Source organism: Lepidochelys kempii, chromosome 2, assembly GCF_965140265.1.
Source record: "Lepidochelys kempii isolate rLepKem1 chromosome 2, rLepKem1.hap2, whole genome shotgun sequence".
NCBI classification, from domain to species: domain Eukaryota; kingdom Metazoa; phylum Chordata; order Testudines; family Cheloniidae; genus Lepidochelys; species Lepidochelys kempii.
In genome coordinates this window covers 240,430,226-240,450,040 of record NC_133257.1, presented here as the reverse complement: position 1 = coordinate 240,450,040, position 19,815 = coordinate 240,430,226, and the positions used below count along the sequence as shown (strand labels likewise).

The 19,815-nt window shown below is 38.6% G+C and overlaps 1 protein-coding gene across 6 annotated transcripts in view; it reads left to right on the top strand.

The window, feature by feature from the left end:
- Positions 1 to 19,815, top strand: part of ARHGAP12 (Rho GTPase activating protein 12) — a 140,679-nt gene that overhangs the window by 90,298 nt on the left and 30,566 nt on the right. For 5 of the 6 annotated variants that reach the window (XM_073334406.1, XM_073334404.1, XM_073334401.1 and 2 more), the window contains 3 exons: positions 9,587 to 9,712; positions 16,798 to 16,872; positions 19,480 to 19,541. In XM_073334406.1, coding sequence (XP_073190507.1) covers positions 9,587 to 9,712; positions 16,798 to 16,872; positions 19,480 to 19,541 — 263 coding nt within the window. The remainder of the gene's footprint in view (positions 1 to 9,586; positions 9,713 to 16,797; positions 16,873 to 19,479; positions 19,542 to 19,815) is intronic. The other variant, XM_073334405.1, reaches the window with a different exon arrangement.

The following is a 19,815-nucleotide window of genomic DNA, read 5'->3' as shown; positions in this document are numbered from 1 at the left end:
CCTACATCCACCTGAACATGATCTTTTTAAAAAAAAAAAACATATAAACCAGTTCTCTCATCTATAATCATTTTTGGTAAATTATTACAAATCCTTTAGAGCAACTGCATATCACTGGAACCAAAAATCATCAAAAAGAGTCTGGAAGGAGTTAACTGTGAAAGATGCTAATCTAAGATTAAAAATTTAAAATCTTCATGATGTATGTTGGATACTGGACACTGCTATGAATATACCACTTTGGAAGAAAATTCAAACACACATTGGGGAGATAAAAATACTGGGAAAAATACATGGCACTTCATGCTTTGGCCACCATTCCAGCGGACATGCTTCCATGCCGATGATGCTCATTTAAAAAAAAAATGCGTTAATTAAATTTGTGACTGAACTCCTTGGAGGAGAATTGTATGTCCCCTCCTCTGTTTTACCCACACGTTGCCATATATTTCATGTAAAAGCACATGTTCATTTTAAGAAAACTTTCACTGCAGATTTGACAAAACACAAAGAAGGTAGCAGTGTGAGATTTCTAAAGATAGCTATCGCACTTGACCCAAGGTTTAAGAATCTGAAGTGCCGTACAAAATCTGAAAGGGACGAGGTGTGGAGCTACACTCCAGTGCAGAAACTACACAACCCAACCCCCCAAAAAAGAATATCAACCTTCTGCTGGTGGCATCTGACTCACATGATGAAAATGAACATGTTCCTCCACACTGCTTTGCATTGTTATCAAGCAGAACCCATCATCAGCATGCATGCATGTCCCCTGGAATAGTTAAAGCGTGAAGGGACATATGAATCTTTCGCACATCTGGCACATAAATACCTTGCAATGCTGGCTACAAAGGTGCCATGCAAATGCCTGTTCTTACTTTCAGATGACATTGTAAACAAGAAGCGGGCAGCATTATCTCCTGCAAATGTAAGCAAACTTGTTTGTCTGAGCAATTGGCTGAACAAGAAGTAGGACTCAGTGGACTTGCAGGCTCTGAAGTTTTACATTTTTTTTTAAAGCAGATTTTTTGTACATAATTCTTCATCTGTAAGTTCAACTTTCATGATAGAGGTTGCACTGCAGTACTTGTATTAAGTGAATTGAAAAATACTATTTTTATTACAGTGCAAATACTTGTAATAAAAAATAAAGTGAGCACTGTACACTTTGTATTTTGTGTTGTAATTGAAATCAATATATTTGAAAATGTAGAAAACATCCAAAAATAGTTAAATAAATGGTATTTTATTAACAGTGTGATTAATCACAATTTATTTTTTAAATTGTGCGATTAATCGTGATTAATATTTTTAATCGCTTGACAGCCTAATATTTTCTTCTTTGTGACAGTTAGCTTTTGTTTTCTCCTCCACACTTAATCCATCCAGTATATATATCCAAATCATGTTGAGACTGGAACCTCAACCCTCCTCTGCCATACACCACTTCAGGATCTTATAGCCGTGATACGGGAATTAAAATGGTGTGTAGGGAAAAATGTTGCATATGCTTAAAATCCAGATGAAGAGTTGTGTGTTTAAAAATACTTAATTTTAATTGTGAGAACATCAGGCACAATTTATAAAGGAAAAAATGTAAAGTCTGGAGTGACACGTACTAGCTGTCTAAGAAATTGTTTAACAGTGTTTCCTTTTATCTATCTACAAAATACTGAATAAATAATTTTGAGACTGTGCTGCAATTCTTTCCCCATCAAGTAGAAGTTAAGGGGACATTGAGACTAACAGACATATTTCCAACATGCATTCCCAGTCTTTCATTCCGCACAGGCGTAGGAACATAGTTATCATACAAAATCAGACCACTGTTTGATCTGTCTTGACCAGCTCTGAGTCCTATATCCCTCAAATGAAGCAATTAAAATAAAAATAAGTTAAGAAACATAGACTAAGGTCAGAGAAAGCAAAAATGAGAGAGAATAACAAAATAAGTGAAACAGGAGTGAAGGAAAAGATCTATTGTGCGTTAGAGACTCTCCTAGGTCTTTCTATCACTCTAGTCTCTAAACATTGAGCTAACACAGTTTTTGATATTTAGAAAATTTAAAAGTATGAATATTGACCATAAAAACTGGGTTATAGTCTTCCTTTTGTCAAGAAATTAACACAGCATCAATTTCCTCCTTCCCCCACCACACACAGCAGAGTCACCAGGAAAGGACCTCAGTTTTTGATACCTTATTAGACCAACAGTCCATTATTCACTTCTTAGCTTTGCTCTGTCAGCATTAGATATGAGTCCAAATCTTGGTTTTGAAACTCAGACGTGTGATCATCTGTCTCAGAGGCCACAGTACTGCCAAATGAATGCTAAGTCCTGTCTACTACACACACCTTAAAATTGAAAAATGTAAAAGCAGAACAAAGTGCAAGTAACATTAAGAAAATAACATGCAAAATTAAAAATGGTAAGAATATGAGGAGATCAAGAAATGGTATAATATTCACCTTTCCAATTAAACAATTTTAATTGTTTGTGTCAGTGTATTGAAATAGCTGCAAAAACAGTAACCGTTTATAGTTTAGCTAATGAAAACAAGAAATTTTTGCAAAAATCATATCTAGAGCTTAAAAATAGTAGCTTAGTCTAGAAGATACCATCACAGATGCTTAGTGCAGTTCTCAAACTGTGGATTTGTGTCTCCAGAGATAACATGCTTGTTAACAGCAGAAATGTTTTAAAATAAATAATATATAGAGATGAGAAATAACAGACCTCAACCCTATTGTCCCTCTGCAAATGTGTGTACATAGAGTCAATCCTTTACCTCTCTCTAAAATTGTAAAGTTTCAGAAAGTTCAATGAATAGAAGACTGTTGGGGACGGAATAGATCTGGACAAGGAGAAGAAGTCTGGAGATAAATGTGAGAAGGAAGGGACAGGCAGTAGAAAGAAAAGTGAAACTGTTTGAACAGCATATTCCAGAAGTCTTGAGGTCTTTCCGAGTGTAGCGTTCATTGCTTTGAGATCTACCTTACCATTCTCTCACTAGAAGGGAAAACCTGTAATGGCAGCAGGCTGTAAAAGAGACCCAGTTTGGGAAGAACCACCATTCAAGAAATATGTTTGCTGCTGATGTTTTAAGGAAAGTCACACCAGTGAACTGGTGGAAGTCACTTAAGAATTTGGATTCAGAGACTGTTGATGTGGTGGTCTCACTTTTAACAGCAGTAGATCTCTGCAAGTCAGAAAATTGTCTTTTTTTGTGGGACAGTGGGAAAAACTGGAATCTCAAACATCAGGGGGTAGCCGAGTTAGTCTGTATCCACAAAAACAACAAGGAGTCCGGTGGCACCTTAAACACTAACAGATTTATTTGAGCATAAGCTTTCGTGGGTAAAAAACCATGCATCTGAAGAAGTGGGAGTGAAAAATTACAAATGCAGACATAAATATACTGACACATGAAAAGAAGGGAGTTACATCACAAGTGGAAAACCATTGTTGACAGAGCCAATATGATCAGGGTGGAGGTAGTCCACTCCCCATAGCAGATGAGGAGGTGTCAATTCCAGAAGAGGCAAAGCTGCTTTTGTAATGAGCCAGCCACTCCCAGTCCCTATTCAAGCCCAAATTAATGGTGTTAAATTTGCAAATGAATTTTAGTTCTCCTGTTTCTGTTTGAAGTCTGTTTCTGAAGTTTTTTTGTTCAAGTGTAGCTACTTTCAAATCTGTTATAGAATGTCCAGGAGGATTGAAGTGTTCTCCGACTGGCTTTTGTATGTTACCATTCCTGATGTCCGATTTGTGTCCATTTATTCATTTACGTAGGGACTGTCCAGTTTGGCCAGTGTATATGGCAGAGGGGCATTGCTGGCACATGATGGCATATATAACGTTAGTAGATGTGCAGGTGAATGAGCCTCTGATTGTGTGTCAGATGTGGTTGGGCCCTCTGATGGTGTCACTAGAGTAGATATGGCGACAGAGTAGGCAATGAGGTATGCTACAGGGATTGGTTCATGGGTTAGTGTTTCTGTGGTGTGGTGTATAGTTGCTGGTGAGTATTTGCTTGAGGTTGAGGGGCTGTCTGTAAGCGAGGGCTGGCCTGCCTCCCAAGGTCTGGGAGAGTGAGGGATTGTTTTCCAGGATAGGTTGTAGATTGTTGATGTGCTGGAGAGGTTTTAGCTGGGGGCTATACGTGATGACCAGTGGTGGTCTGTTGTTTTCCTTGTTGGGCCTGTCCTGTAGTAGGTGATTTCTGGGTACCCGTCTGTCTGTCAGTCTGTTTCCTCACTTCCCCAGGTGGGTATTGTAGTTTGATCTACAACCTATCCTGGAAAACGATCCCTCACTCTCTGACCTTCAGAGGCAGGCCATGTAGAAAACCTTGTTGCGTACTCTGTCCCCATTCTTCTAGTGAAGCTCTGTCCAGTTCCTTTTCATCTGATTATAGATGTCCTTAGGAGGAAAGACTTTCTGACCTAGAAAGAGGAACCAGTGCTCTCCCCGAAACTTGAGAAACTGACCGATGCCTCATCTACATAAGAATGAGGACAACTGCTACAAATAGGCACAAATGGGCTAGAACACAGCCTTGAGCCGTACCTCATTAACAGAACAGAAATAAGGCCGGGTTACTTTTAGGCTTTGTCTACTCTACAGCTTGCACTAGCATAATTTGTCACTCGGGGGTGTGAATAAACCACCCCACTGAGCCACAAAAGTTACACCGGTGTAAGAGCTTCTTCCACCAACATAGCTTCTGCTGCTCGCAGAGGTTTTTTTATGCTGATTGGAGAACTGTATCGATACAGCTGCGCTGCTGCAGTTCTGTACGGTATATACATTAAGGCCATGTCAATACAGTAGTTAGACTGAGAATTCCTACCTAGTCATGAAAATTGTGTTTACTGTCTCCATGAAGGTGTAGGGAAACTGATGGCGAAAAGTAGGATAAATTGAGATGGTGTTCTGTGGTGGTTTTTATGTAATGGCATAAGATTTCAGTTTTGGGTGGAACCTGCCTCAAATTGATTGTAGCATAAGCACACAGAATTTGCATTACCAAATCAGTTGGTTCATCAAGTCTACTTCTTGCAGCAAGCAGTATATAAAGCTTTAGAATTAAGAAAACTACTATGCTTTTTGTGACAGGGTCAGGCCAGATGGCTACGGGAGAGTGATAGAAGGCAGATACATTAGCCCCATGTTAAGTAGGTCCCGTTTCCCTGGGTAAGGTAACAGGGAAGGTTCCAGAACAATCAGGAACTTTCTGGAAACAATTAAGGCAGACAGGCTGATTAGAACACCTGCAGCCAGTCAAGAAACTGCCAGAATCAATTAAGACAGGCAGGCTATTCAGGGCACCTGGGTTTAAAAAAGAGCTCACTTCAGTTTGTGGTGCATGCGAGGAGCTGGGAGCAAGAGGCACAAGAAGCTGAGAGTGAGAAGGCGTACTACTGGAAGGCTGAGAAGTACAAGCATTATCAGATGTCAGGAGGAAGGTCCTGTGGTGAGAATAAAGAAGGTGTTGGGAGGAGGCCATGGGGAAGTAGCCCAGGGAGTTGTAGCTGTCACACAGCTGTTAGAGGAGCCACTGTAGACAGCTGCAGTCCACAGGGCCCTGGGCTGGAACCCGGAGTAGAGGACGGGCCCAGGTTCCCCCCATTCCTCCATCCCCTCAACTCCCTGCTTGAAACCGGAGGAGTTGACCTGGACTGTGGGTTCCACCAGAGGGGAAGGTCCCTGGCCTGAGACTGTGGGGATTGCTCTTCTTCCTTTTCCCCATGCTGGCCAGTGATGAGGCTAACTGAGTGAATGGCAGATTTGAGCCACGAAAGTGGCCAAACTGAGGGCTGCTGTGAACCTCTGAGGCGAGCAAATCCACCAATAAGCACAGGACCCACCAAGGCGGAGGAGGAACTTTGTCACAATACCTATACTATAGCTATCTAGTGGTTCCCAAACTTTGGTCCATGGAGCACTTGCTGATGGTTCAGAGACCTGGCTTGTCACAGGGTGCTGGCTCTTCTCGTTTTTTGTTGATGAAGTGCATTAAAATGTAAAGGTACTTGATCATAATTCTTTCATGTAAATATATTGCTGTAGTTGTCACAGTGATGTAATGTGACTGTGATTGGGAGGGGGCAATAGTGATCTTAATAATCTCAATTAAGAATGTTACACCCTGTGAAAAGCTTGGAGCCCCCTTCATCATCTAGTTATACATGGGGACGATAGTACGATACCTTTTTAACCTCCTGAGTTGATCAATTTATTGTATGCCCTAAACACGAGCTTTAACCTTCAAGCTCATTCTTAAGTATTAGTCCTCTGGTTACAGAGTACCAACAAAAGTGAGGAGTCCTTGTGGCACCTCAGAGACTAACAAATTTATTTGGGCATAAGCTTTCATGGGCTAAAACTCACTTAATCAGTAGCAACAGGATATCCATAATCTTGGACATGCCTACTTTAACCTTATAAATGATCCTTGCTTGTTGCCAGTTCCAAAGACTAATTAACAATGGTCAGGTCAATAAGCATAACTGTATAGACAACAAGAAGAAGGAGGTTGATATATTTGGTGATGGAATTCATGTAAACTACATACATTCTATGCTGGGATGTTTAAAAAAGAAAAAAGCCAGTCATTTACTTTTATAGAGAAGAAATTAACATACTTTTCAGAAGTGCCTAGACTATGTCAAATGACTTCTGAAGGCAGCATTAAGTATTAATAAAGAATCTTGCCTGAAAGCATGTCACATGGGAGACCGTTGTTTGTTAGTAGGTTCAGAAAAATGACTTGACAGTAATAAGTCTTAAAGTAAATAGATTGTTTTCCTGTACTTTTAAAGTCTAGGGTTTATCTCTAGCCTAGAAATATACCAGCTTTATCCTCATTTTATTGTTTCCACTATTTTTGAGGTGTATTGTGCAATGAAGAGGAAATGAAAACAGTCTTTAAACATTCAAGTGTAAAGATGTTTATTTGACACCTGCAATGTGAGAAAATAGAAAAATGGCAAATGTTCTCTCAGAAAATTTACAGGGTATATTAACACTGTTTACATTAGCAATGCAAAGTATTTAAGCTGCTAAGAAGCACTGCTTATTGTCACTGAATGTTAACAAGGCTGTCATCAGACTTTCATACCTGAACTCTGTCTCTGTCTTCTGCTTTTTTGGCAGAAACATTTGAAACCTAGGTTTTATATTGCCTTACAGGTTCCTTCTCCTTCAACATGGACTTGTCTGTCCTATTAAGTAAAGTCTCCTCATGGTTTGTGATGGTACCAGTGGCGCCTTTGATTATAGATCGTGTACAGTTAGGCCCTGCATATTTTACAAATTTAACATTTATTTTAAAATAATAAATTTTAATTTTTATTTCAGTGGAATTCAAAGCACTTATCCTGGACTCTGAACTTGTGCAGTATTTTAAAAGCATATTAAAAATAAAACCATCAAATACAGAAGCATACACAGACTGCCATAAATTCACAATGATGCTGGATAATATTACCAAATTAAGTAGTAACCCCATTTTTCCGTAGCAGGAAATAAATAGCTAATACGTTTTCAGCCTATACATTCCTTAAATTGCTTTAAGTGCTTTAGAGAACACTGTTTGCTTCCTAGAAGTTGAGTTAACTGTAAGCATGGTCCCATAGCAAACAGTTCAGTTTTTAGTTGTAATATGGACCAGGTTTCTAAATAATGCTTAGCTGCTGATATACTGTGAATTGTGAGAGTGCTGCTGTGGACTAGATAGCTGCGAAGTAGATATTTCCCTGGTAAGGAAGTAACCAAGAGATTAGATGCACTCCAGCACACATGGAGGAAAAACACTTTTGAAAGACTAAATGGCTGACCATTCAGCTCTGATTTGACAGGGGAACAAATTGTGAGAGCCACACACACTTCACTATTTTACTGTACTTGTTACAATTGTCATGCAAATGTGTAGTGAATCCATGATACATAAATATGGCTCTGCGTTCTCAATCTGAAATAATTCTTACTAGTATAGGAGACTTATAAATCTGTCGTAGACACAGTTACCAAATTTTATTTTTTAGCATGAGGTTCTCCATTTGGAGTGATTCGTTCCTATGATGCATGTTGAAATATTTCAGTAAGACATGAAAAATCACTGTTTTTTTTTTACATCTTTTGTTGAAGCATGAATCCTATAGACAATAAAATGAAAAGCTGCAAACATAAACATGGTATCTGCCATGGTAATAGCAGTGTTGACCCTTTATTGGAGCATGGTGCAGCTCAGGATGTTAATTCATTACATTCATCTAACTTTTCATTAGTAGATCTCTAAGTGCTTCATAAGTATCAGTATGCCTTATTCCCATTTTATGCATGGAAAAACTGAGGCATTAAGAGGTTGTGACTTGCGATATGTCACCATAATGAGTCAGTGGCAAATTTGAGAATAATAATTCCTAGCTCTTAAATAACACTTTTCATCAGTAGGTCTTAAAGCACTTTACGATTGAGGTTAGTGTCATCATCCCCTTTTTACATTTTAATAACTCTGGTGTCCTGCTTCTGTCATAGGCCGTGCCCAGTGGATTACAATCCTTTGTGTAATGAATCAACAAGTACAATCATAGTTGTCCAGTGTGTTCCAAAGCACAGGTTTTGCGACTTTAGCATTACCCGAGAAAGAAATCCCAGACAAGATTTTTGTTAAAATTTGTCTTTGCTGTTTTGTATATTCAATAAAAAGCTTTGTTTGGAATGTTTTTTAACTTACTTGGATGCTACATGAATTTCTGTGCACTTGATAACTTAGTGCTACCATGCCAGAGATGATAGTCTTGCTGCAAAATTTAGGGCTAGTATTATACAGAATATGCATGGCCCCGTTTATAGACTTCATGCCTTTCTCTAAGTCATGCATCTTTGGATACTGTCGGATATTAAACTAAATTGCAACTTTTTACTCTTAAATATATCCTTCTTTGTGTTTAAATGTAGCATAAATCTGGTCTAGGAAGAAAAGTTATTGCATTACCACCACTAGGAGACAGGAATTTCTCTATCAGAATAGACTACCCTACAGTGTCTCCTTTCTTCCCGCACGAACCAGCCTTCTGGCCAAATAGGGTTGGACGGTACACCCTCAGATGTTGTTATAGTTCTTGATCCAGAGGTATCACAATAGGGTGACATGACACACCCCTTTTATACAACTGTGTGTGGTGCTCTTAACACTTCCCAGTGTGGATAGTAAAGATCTAAATCCAATGTTAGTTCCACTCTGAAGAGTGGCTGATAACACTGTAGTGCTTTGGTGGCATTCCCAGTGCCTACAGGTGCAGGCAGTAAGAATTCGGGACCAGAAATCTCAAACCTGGATGACAGTACAATGCACGATCACATCAGGCTAGTTCCTGTTTACCTCTGCAGAAAACAGCACCAGACAATTTAGCTTTCAAGACATAGGGTTAAAAAAAAAAGGCTATTGTTTGCAGTTTCATGGCTGAATCAGTGATATTATAAAAAATTGTGCTGTTGGAAAATATACAGATGAATAATCTGGGTTTTATGTTAGTATAAATTTGACCCTGTTGATAGTGTGATTTTTCTCTTCTTTAGTATAATGCTTCACCACAGCAGCAAAGAGAAATAATTAAGAGTAGGAGTCTGGACAGGAAGCTACAAGAACCAATTGTTTTAACAAAGTGGAGGCACAGCACAATTGTGTTGGACACCAATGATAAGGTAAGAATGTGTTAAAGAGCATGTTAGAATTTTGGCCATTGTCTGGTTTGTGAAATGTTTAATTCACACTAATTTCTGAAGGATTCATTATTGGCAGTTTTTCTATGGTACGTACCATGCAGTGTATGTAAATGTTCAGTAAAATCAAGGACAACTTGATAAACTGGTATCTTTCTTTTTAATTTGTAATAGAGTAGCTTATTTTTTAATCTTTATTGGACTGTTTTCCTTTCTTCCAAACTATTTCTATAAACCTTCATTTGATTGGCTGATGAATTTTAACTAACATTAATTTAGGCTTTGGATGTTCAATACCATTTACTTGCCTCTAATTAGAAACCACCTATGTTTGGTTAAAAATGGATAATATTTAGCAATGTAATATCAGTTATGTAAAATGCTTGGTATCTTGTATCTGAAGGTTTGAATTGTCCGCAACAGAGATATGGTATGAAAACACTGGTGAAGTGCAAACATTTATAGTTTTCTTTTTCAATAGGTGTTTATGTGGGTTTCACTGTCACAGTAGTAATAGACACACATGGTGTTTGCCAAGCTAAATATTACCTTTAAGATGGGAGTAACAGTAGAAATATGTAGTGACTTTATTCTTTTAACAAATATACGAGTTCCATTGTATTTGTTTTGGTGAAGAGAACATTCAGCTAATAATGTTGAGGATATGCTCTTGTCACATGGAGCAATTTTTGCTTATTTACAGGGTACTGAAAGTGCTAAATATGTGGCTGTAATTTCTCTCCAGAGATCAACTGAATTTAGTAGCTCTGTCTCATTTTTAAAAGCTTCTCCTTGCACAGTGATTTTTGATGGTCCCCTCACTTAGGCCCTCTTAGCACCTAACAAAATATAAAGAAATTTATCTTAAGCAAAATTAAGGGACAAGTGTGCCCACTATACCCTTTTTTCCCCTGATTTTAGCAATAGCTGAATTAGTTATTACCATAAGATCCTTTCAGTAAATTATAGGTATCAATATAAATGGAGAAGAAATTAAACTAGCATTGTATCCTGATGAGTTTCTAGCTTTCATAATTCATCCAGAGCAATCAGTCCCAGGATTTTAATGGAAATCATAGGTAGCTTTGCAATCAAAAGTGTCCTGGTTCTTCCAATCATTGCTGAAACCTTAACTCTGTAAGGTGCTGAGTGTCCTCAACTGACTTCAGTGGGAACTGAGAGCACAGAGAACATCTAGCCTTGAAGCACCATCTATACTAGGAAAGTTTCTAACCAGTTTTTAAAACAATTTCACTAAATTGTTTCAGTAAAAATGTTTCAAGTTGCCCAAAAACCTTGCCCACACTAGGTCACCAACTGGATTTATAATTCGTTCAGTTGAACTGTTTTTTATCCTGTTTGAATTTTGGGGAAAATCTCTGCAACATAGACAGGAAGTCTCTGAATTCCTAATACTGATAAGATTTAGTTCTACACTGGAAAAACATCAAATGGATGTCACATGTTTACTCTGACATTTAAAACAGTATCAAACTGACAGGTGCAACATCTTTAGAAACACTGGTAAATTACTCATGCAGGTCATAAATGGCTATACCTTCTTCATTATGGGAATCAAACAGGCAAAGACAAACACATCATTATGCTTTAATTTCTTAAGTGTCTGAAGTCAGTATCACTTTAACATTTACTAGTCCATGTTTTGTCTCCCTCAATATTTAACTATTCCATGTTTGTTTATTTTTAAATAAACATATTGTAAATGTATATAATGCTTTCAATAATACACCTATATCTACCCAAGGAGCACATTATACCTGTATTATAGTATCAAATGGTTTTAAAACTATACAGTGTTGGTATATTTTATTTTGAAATAGCCAATTGTTTCCCATTTTTTTTAAAACTGGTCCAAGTTCTGTATTGTTCTTACCAAGACTTGCTCCATTGTAAGGTTTATTCTGATCACTTCGAACCATACTGTCCTTTGTGATCATGTTCGGTTCATCTATGCCAGTGGTTACCAACCAGTCGATCGAGATCTCCAGTGGTGTAGCGTGGCTGCTGCTAAGGCAGACTCCCTACCCCAGCCCCATGCTGCTCCCAGAAGCGGCCAGCGTGGCCCTGTGAGCCGGGGGAGGGGAGGCAGGGGTCTCGCTCTGCTCCTGCCTGCAAGCACTGCCCCCACAGCTCCCACTGCCCAGGAGCTTGCAAAGAGGGGCAGCACATGGAGCCACGTTCTCCTCTCCCTCCCCCACAGGGGCACATTGGCCCCTTCTGGGAGCGGTGTGGGGCTGGGGTAGCCCGGGAGCCTGCCTTTGCCTCGCTGTGCCTACCACCAACCAGGAGCCGCCGGAGGTAAGTCCTGCCTGGCAGGAGGCCATACCACAACCCTCAGCCCCCTCCTGGAGCCAGCACTTTTGATTCCTACAGCTGCTTTCACACACTGAAGAACACTTTTACTTCAACCTGTTTAGGTTAAATCAGAATTAAGGTTTTGTAAAAATAAGATTAAAACAAAAGTGTTATAAAGATTCCAACTTTTTAAAATGAAGGTTCTGCTGTGTTTGCAAGACAGATATTGAAAATTTTTGCTAATTATTTTCATTTTCAAAGCTGGTGAATACAAAACTAAACAGGAAACATAAGTAGTGAACAGTAAACCTGAATTTTAAAAACCTATTGGTAATATTATAAGTTATTAATTTTGTTTGGTCTTTTATTAAAATATTACTTTAACCTGGCAACAGAGCAAGTAGAATATTGAAAAACAAAGCAAAAACAAATCCCCATTCAGCTTGCTGGAAAAAAATTCAAATATTCAACTATATATAGAACTAGTATTTGAGGGAAAAGGTGTGGTCCAATAGATAGAGCACCACACTGGTTCTGTGGCACTGTGTCAGTTTCCACACACATATTGAGCACAAGTGCTTATCCTCCCCTGGAAAGCCTTTTGTGGTTGATGGATGAAAAGTGCTACAGAGGTGATTGTTCACTATGTTCTACGAGATTGAATCTCTTAATCTTTGCTTTTCTGGAAGTGGCAGTTCTCTACTCTGATGTGAGGACTCTGTCCAAAGAGCTGTAGTAGTCCATTATATTGCTATGTTCTTGACAGTGTGTCACCAGTTACATACTTGCCAATGTTGAGATCATTCTCCACCTAAGCTGGGGCCTGGGGGCTATGGAAGTTTGGGGGTGTATGCATTCTGGTGAATCATATATTCAATGACTTATGGCTTCTAAAAGCATTCAGACACTTAAGGTACGTCTATACTGCAATAAAAGACCTGCAGCATAGCCTCAGCTGGTTCAGGTTATCTGACTTGGGCTTGGGCTGTGGGGCTAAATATTGAGTGTAGATATTGGGCTTAGGCTAGACCCTTGGCCCTGGAACCCGTAGGGTCCCCCAGTGCCTGGGCTCCAGCCCAAGCCTGAATGTCTACACTGTAATTTTTTTTGCCCCTCAGCCTAAGCCCAAGTCAACGAACCCAGGCTCTGAGACTCAGTGTCATGGGCTTTTTATTGCAGTGCAGACTTACCTTTAGATGCTTATCTTAGCCTATGGAAGAGCCCACATCATTAAATCCTTTTGTTCTTGGTCTAATTTCAAAACTCAGGGATGGTCCAGCCAAATCAGGACCACTGACATGTATTTAATGGGCTCCGTTGGTTCTAGGCTTAATTTTGTAGGCCTTGTTTTTCACCTTACTCTCCGGGAGTAAGGTTTCTTGTTATCACTGGGTTGTCCTTGGGTGTGTCTATACTAACTGAGGAAGGTGTTGCAGACTGAGCAAATGTTTTATAAATTGGTTTTGCCATGCACACACCAGTGGTGGTGTTTTGCCATTTTGGCACATACATACTCAGCCTGCCTTATGGCTATGGTTGTACCATTATATTCTCTGGTCCCTGATGCACCTATCTTATAGCACCAAACAGAGAGTTGGATGCTATTTTGTAGAGTGGAACTAGGTGAAACAGCGTGAGCCAGTAAAGAAGTAACACTTGCAGCAGCTTGTTCACATTGGAGAGATTGTTGTAGATTAACTCAAATCCAGCTGCACAAATACAAAGACCTTGCGCTGACTTTAAAGGCAACTAGTACAAATGTTTATAGAATCATTGGGTTAGAATGGAATGTATCTTGTCTAACCCCCTGCCAAGATGCAGGATTTGTTGTGTCTAAGCCATCCAAGACAGATGGCTGTCCAGCCTCTTTTTTGAAAACCTTCATCAACGGAGCTTCCACAACCTCCCTAGACAGTCTGTTCCATTGTCTTATTGTTCTTAGAGTTAAGTTTGTCCTGAGATTTAATCTAACTTTGCTATGCTGTAGTTTGAACTTGTCTTGCCCTCTGTGGCAAGGGAGAACAACTTTTCTCCATCTTTTTTATGGCAGCCTTTCAGGTATTTGAAGACTACTATCATGGCACATTTCAATCTCCTCTTTTCCCTACTAAATATATCCAGTTCCTTCAGCCTTTGCTCATATGGCTTGAATTCCATCCCTTTGATCATCTTTGCTCACTTCTGGATCCTTTCCAGTTTCTCCACATCCTTTCTGTACATTGGTGAGCAAAACTGGACACAGTGCTCCAGCTAAGGCCTAACCAGCACCAAGTAGAGCAGTGTACTATCGGCTCCCATGACTTGCAATGTATACCTCTGTTAATGCATTCTAAAGTTGTCTGTCTTTCTCTCTCTCTGTTTTTGTGTCTCTTTCTCTGAATACCGAATCAGAAGGTTGTCCCTTGCACATGCTAAGAATTTGCAGGACATATTAAGTTGTGCTGTAATAGTCTTCCAACAGATATCAGGGAAGTTAAAATCCACATTAATACTAGCTCATGTGTTAGCTAATAGAATGAAATAGAATAATAATAGAATTGTTACCTGCTTGCAGAATGACTCATCCACTTCCTCTTCCTCATTTGGTGGTCTACAATAGACCCCCCCCCACCATAACATGGCTACTATTCTTTTGCCTTTTATCCTCACCCAGAAACTCTCAGTAGGTCTGTTTGCTCACTTTCTTCTAGACCTCGGAGCAAGTGTATATGTTCTTGATGTACAGTGCCACACCTCTTCCTTTTTCCCCATACCTATCCTTTCAAAACAAGCTAGGAAATGATTGGTCATAGAATCATAGGATTGGAAGGGACCTCAAGACCTAGAGGTCATCTAGTCCAGTCCCCTGCACTCATGGTAGGACTAAGTATTATCTGGACCATCCCTGACAGGTGATACAGCCACTGCATTAGGCATTTCAAGGCATTGCATATATAATGCATATGCAGAGTAATAGTTTAATTACTTTTCACCTAGTGAGTTCTTATGGCTGGCTGTAAGAGCCTACTACATGCTCTGGTGAGGCAGTACGCACTTGCGATTGCTCTACAAAAACTGCAGTCTCTATGCTAATGTGCAAATGTTCTGAGGAAAGATGAAAATATAGAGAGTTGCAAAAAGCTAACCTTGAATGGAAAGTGGAATTTGAAAATATCACAACCGTTGTTCAGATCATTGAGGTACCCACTGGAGGGTGGATGGATGACCATCGTGGCATTTCATTGGCTTGGATGGAATGGGATGTGGTGAGGGGTGGCCCATGATCAGATGCATTGGAGTTTTCCTGTTTAAATTTTAAAAAAAGGCCACCTAAAATTTCATAGCACTAACGGAAAATAAAGGGAAAAATTATATCCCCAATCTAAAATGTACTTAGCTTGGTAGGTGCAGATAGTAATACAGATCAGTGTTTGTTGAAACACATCTAACTTCTAGGAAATAATTTGTGGGAAAAAAACAAAATTACTACTTTTTCTCTGAAGTCAAAGGAGCACTTGAAGTGGGTGGCAGCAGCAGCAGTATAGGTCACCAAGTGGGCTACAAAAGTTCACTTCACAATTTATAACTCAGCATTGTCAATCAGTACCTGCTCAGTGCCTAGCAGCAGCAGGCGATACACACTATGGTGTTTGTACGTATTTGTCCACATTTACACTTCTGTGTGACAATCAGAAGAAATTTTTGTGTCTTTCCTTAGAAGTGAAGTAAAATCAGGAAACTTGAATTTTATTATTCAGATTCTTTTCTACAACTGTAATGCTCTTCGTGACCATGATTGTAAAAAAGCTAGTATGCTACTACTATAGTTAGACTCGCGGGTAGATTTCAGACATTTATATCATGAGTGTTACGCATGCCCTTAGAAAAATTAATGCTTTAATATTGTGCAGTGAGACAGTTTACTAATCTGGTTTTGGTCAAACCTTTGGAGAAGTACCTGGGAAAGTGAATAAGAAAGAGAATTTCCATCAGTAACAGGTAAAATCAAACAGTGTCTCTTATGAAATAGCCCCACTGAAGATCTGTAGGGGAGAATTGCACAGAACTTTTCAAATGCAGAATGATCATAAACAGCTTCAGAGAAAACACTTAAGTATTTTTTCTTTTGTTTTGGATGACTTTCTTTTCAGTTGGAGATTTAGCATTTCCCTTTTTAAGGCACAATTAATCCTAACTCAGTAAACCTGATTGTCTTGCACTTTTTTCAGAAACTTCTAGTCACTGATGATCACAAGAAATTTAACTAAAATTACTTCAGAATATTTAGCAAAATCTATGTAATAATTATCCACATGTTAAAGTAATTTTGTATTTGTACAGTTACCAACCAAGCACAGGCATATTTCCTCTGAACATTTCTTGCCTAATGCCAGGTATTCCCACCGTACCCAGAACACATTAGTATCCAGAACATGATTTATCTTTTGACAACACAGGTGAATTTTTAAAATAATACCATACAAAAATTCTGCTTATATTAAGAAGCAGCATTGTAAACTAATAGTGAAAATGGGGTTACTGTTCCTTTTCAGTGAACATGTCCACATTAACTCTGTTCGTTTGGATTCTGTAAACCTTGCAGGAGCTCCTGCTAGGTTAACAATTAGTATTCTATTTATGCTTCAAAAAACAATCCGTAGTCCAGGACTGAGACTGTAAAATGACTTGTTTTTTCTTTCCAGGATTGATAGTATGAAGAATATTATTGTAGGAAAGAGAATAACTGGTTGCATCATCTATTTTTCTTGTAGGAATATCCAGCTGCTTCAAAATCCAACTGTCCGGAAAATGAGTCCTCTCCTTCCTCGCCAAAGCACCAAGCCACAGTCAGTATGCAAGTTGTCTCATAATAGACATGTAGATGCCAGGCAACAGGTGCACTAGATAGTTTAAGACAGCAAGTCTGCTTGTGCTCTTAAACAAAGTAAAGGTGTCTCAGGATTTTCTCTCTGTTGGCTTGCATCTGCTTCTGAAATTACATTTAAAAAAGACTCACATTAGGATTTAGATTCTATCCAGTCATGTGAGAAAAGAAAAGATTGAATGATTTTTTCTTAGAATAGGATTCAGTATCTCATATGCCTATTATTTGAGATTGTAACATGCTTACATGTTACACAAACAATAATATCTTCACAACGTCCCTGTAGGGATAGGAAGCTTTTCTTTAATGTCTTAAATTTTTTTTCAAAGTATTTAGTTAGGACTTGCTTGTGGAATAAATAGTTTATGGCAAGTTATTTAGCATCTCAAAGGGAAATCTCCACTATTTTTGTTCAGCTGGCAGTTCGATAGGTCAAAGGCATGAAGCACTTCCTATTGTTAGTAAAGTGTAATAGTTAATTACAACTGTTATTTCTGAGCTTCCTGCTACCACTGGTGTCTTGCTAAAGAGAGACTGAAATTATGGGAACCTAATGAAAGTCAGTAGTGTGCATTCTGCTCTAGTAACAGCTCAGCTTTTGGAAGGAAAGCTTGCGCTTCGTTAGTTTTATGTGGTGACCTGTGCAACTTTTAAGGTCCAGCAACACATTTTTTAAGATAGGTGGATCCTATCATGGCATGTGGTATATGGCAGTGGTTCTCAACCTTTCCGAAGTACTGTACCCCTTGCAGGAGTCTGATATATCTTGTGTACCCCCAAGTTTCATCTTGCTTACAAAATATACATAAAAATACAAAACTATTACTGAAAAATTGCTTGCTTTCACATTTTTACCATATAATAAATCAATTAGAATATAAATATTGTACTTACATTTCAATGTATGGTATATAGAGGAGTATAAACAAGTCATTGTATAAAATTTTAGTTTGTACTGACTTCTCTAGTGCTTTGTATGTAGCTTGTTGTAAAATTAGGGAACTATCTAGATGAGTTGACATACCCCCTGGAAGTCCTCCGTGTAGTCCCAGAGGTACACGTACCCCCGGTTGAGAACAGCTGGTATATGGTATAAGAAGTATCTGGATTTTATCTCATCTAGTGCAGTAAATGCTCAAATAACTGTGAGGGTGAAACCAGACAATCGCTGTGTTCTCAAATGATCTCTCACAGGAAAATGATAAAGGACAAAAACACCCTGTCACCTGTGGATGAATACTTTTCACAAAGCAATCTCTGTATATCTGACCTATCAGTTTTCATCTTCAAAGGAAACCTACACAACACGTTCAAGAGATGAGCATGGGAGCTTAAATTCATTACTCTGCTAGGCACTAAAAATCATGAATTGAACAGAAACACTGGATTTATGGCTTATTATAATGATCCGTAACCCACTAACACCCTCTTTTTTTGTACTATGACTGCAGCGGTGTTAACAGGCCACTCTGCCTTGAATGGTCCCTTACAATATGTGCTAACTTCTTATGCTGCACCTTGCGTTTTGCTTTGACACTAGGAGTACCTTTCCCAGATTTGAAAAATTGCTCTGTGTGTTTCAAAAGATCATCTCTTTCACCAACAGAAGTGGCTCCAATAAAATACATTACCTCACCCACCTTTTGTCTCTAATATCTGGAACTGACATGGCTACAACTAAACTGCATATAACTAAGCAACAAGTAGCAGAATTTATATTTATTACTTCATTCTGCAAATATGAAACAGTACAAGTATAAAGTTTCCTTTTTATCTGAGAATTTGATAAATATGCCTGTATGTGTTCTTAATGTTGCATAACATCGGAAAATATTTAACCCCATGGCACCTGTGTACCACTTTTTTTGCTGTGTGGGGTGGTTAATCAGCCATTCAGAGATCTACAAATTTACGCAGATGCTGACCAATTAATTTCTTCAATTGACAAAGCATAGCAAAGCAGTTTGTAGTTTTAATCTTTAAGCCCTTCATGGTGGGGAATAATACACAAGACATCAAAGCAGTGTTTCACTTCCAATGTTTAAGCTAAATTAAACACATGAGTGAGAACATTTTTTACTGAGTTTGCAAAGTATGTTTTAAAAAAAATGCAATGCTAAAATAATTTCTAAAAGCTTCTTCTTAACTGACAGAATTCAGAGTTAAGGCTGATTTGTCTTCAATTAGCCCAATCATTTTAAGAGAGGACGTACAGTATGTCATCAATGTGTTGAACTACTTTCATTTACAAACCGTAATTCAAACTGAAGCTGCCACAGAATTTCCAGTCTGCTGCCTCAAACTGTCAAAGAAATTAGTTTGCAACAGAGTACATGGGGCCCTGAATAGGGTCAGCTTCCCACTTATTGAATAGTAATGATGAACCTTCCATTGTCATCTTGTTTTCATCAATATGCATATATTTAAGCATAATTCAATTTCTGCAAGTGTCATATCAGTGAAAATATTTCTTATTGCCAAATGCTTATCCTACTGATGAATAGGAACATAGAGGCCCATGTTCATAAATGTAATGTCGTCGCCTTGTCTAATGTCGGTCTTCCTGCAGGGTCAAGAGAAGTATGGATTATTAAACGTAACAAAAGTTACAGAAAATGGGAAAAAAGTCCGGTAAGTTTACACTTAATTATATCTCCTTGGTCCTCATATTCTAGATCTATGTATTGCTGTTTATCAAAGTAAATATGCAATAGCAAATATTAGGATTTTCATAGTAGGACTTTTAATCAGTTTTTTTATAACCTCTTTATTCTGGATTTGTAACACTTCTGTGTGAATTTGCCTCAGTTTCTCTTTGGGACAACAGTTTCCCTATCCCAAAGCTAAACATGTGGACTAAAGATCCTGGATTTCTGACTATGGTATGTCAGGTCTCTGGATATCA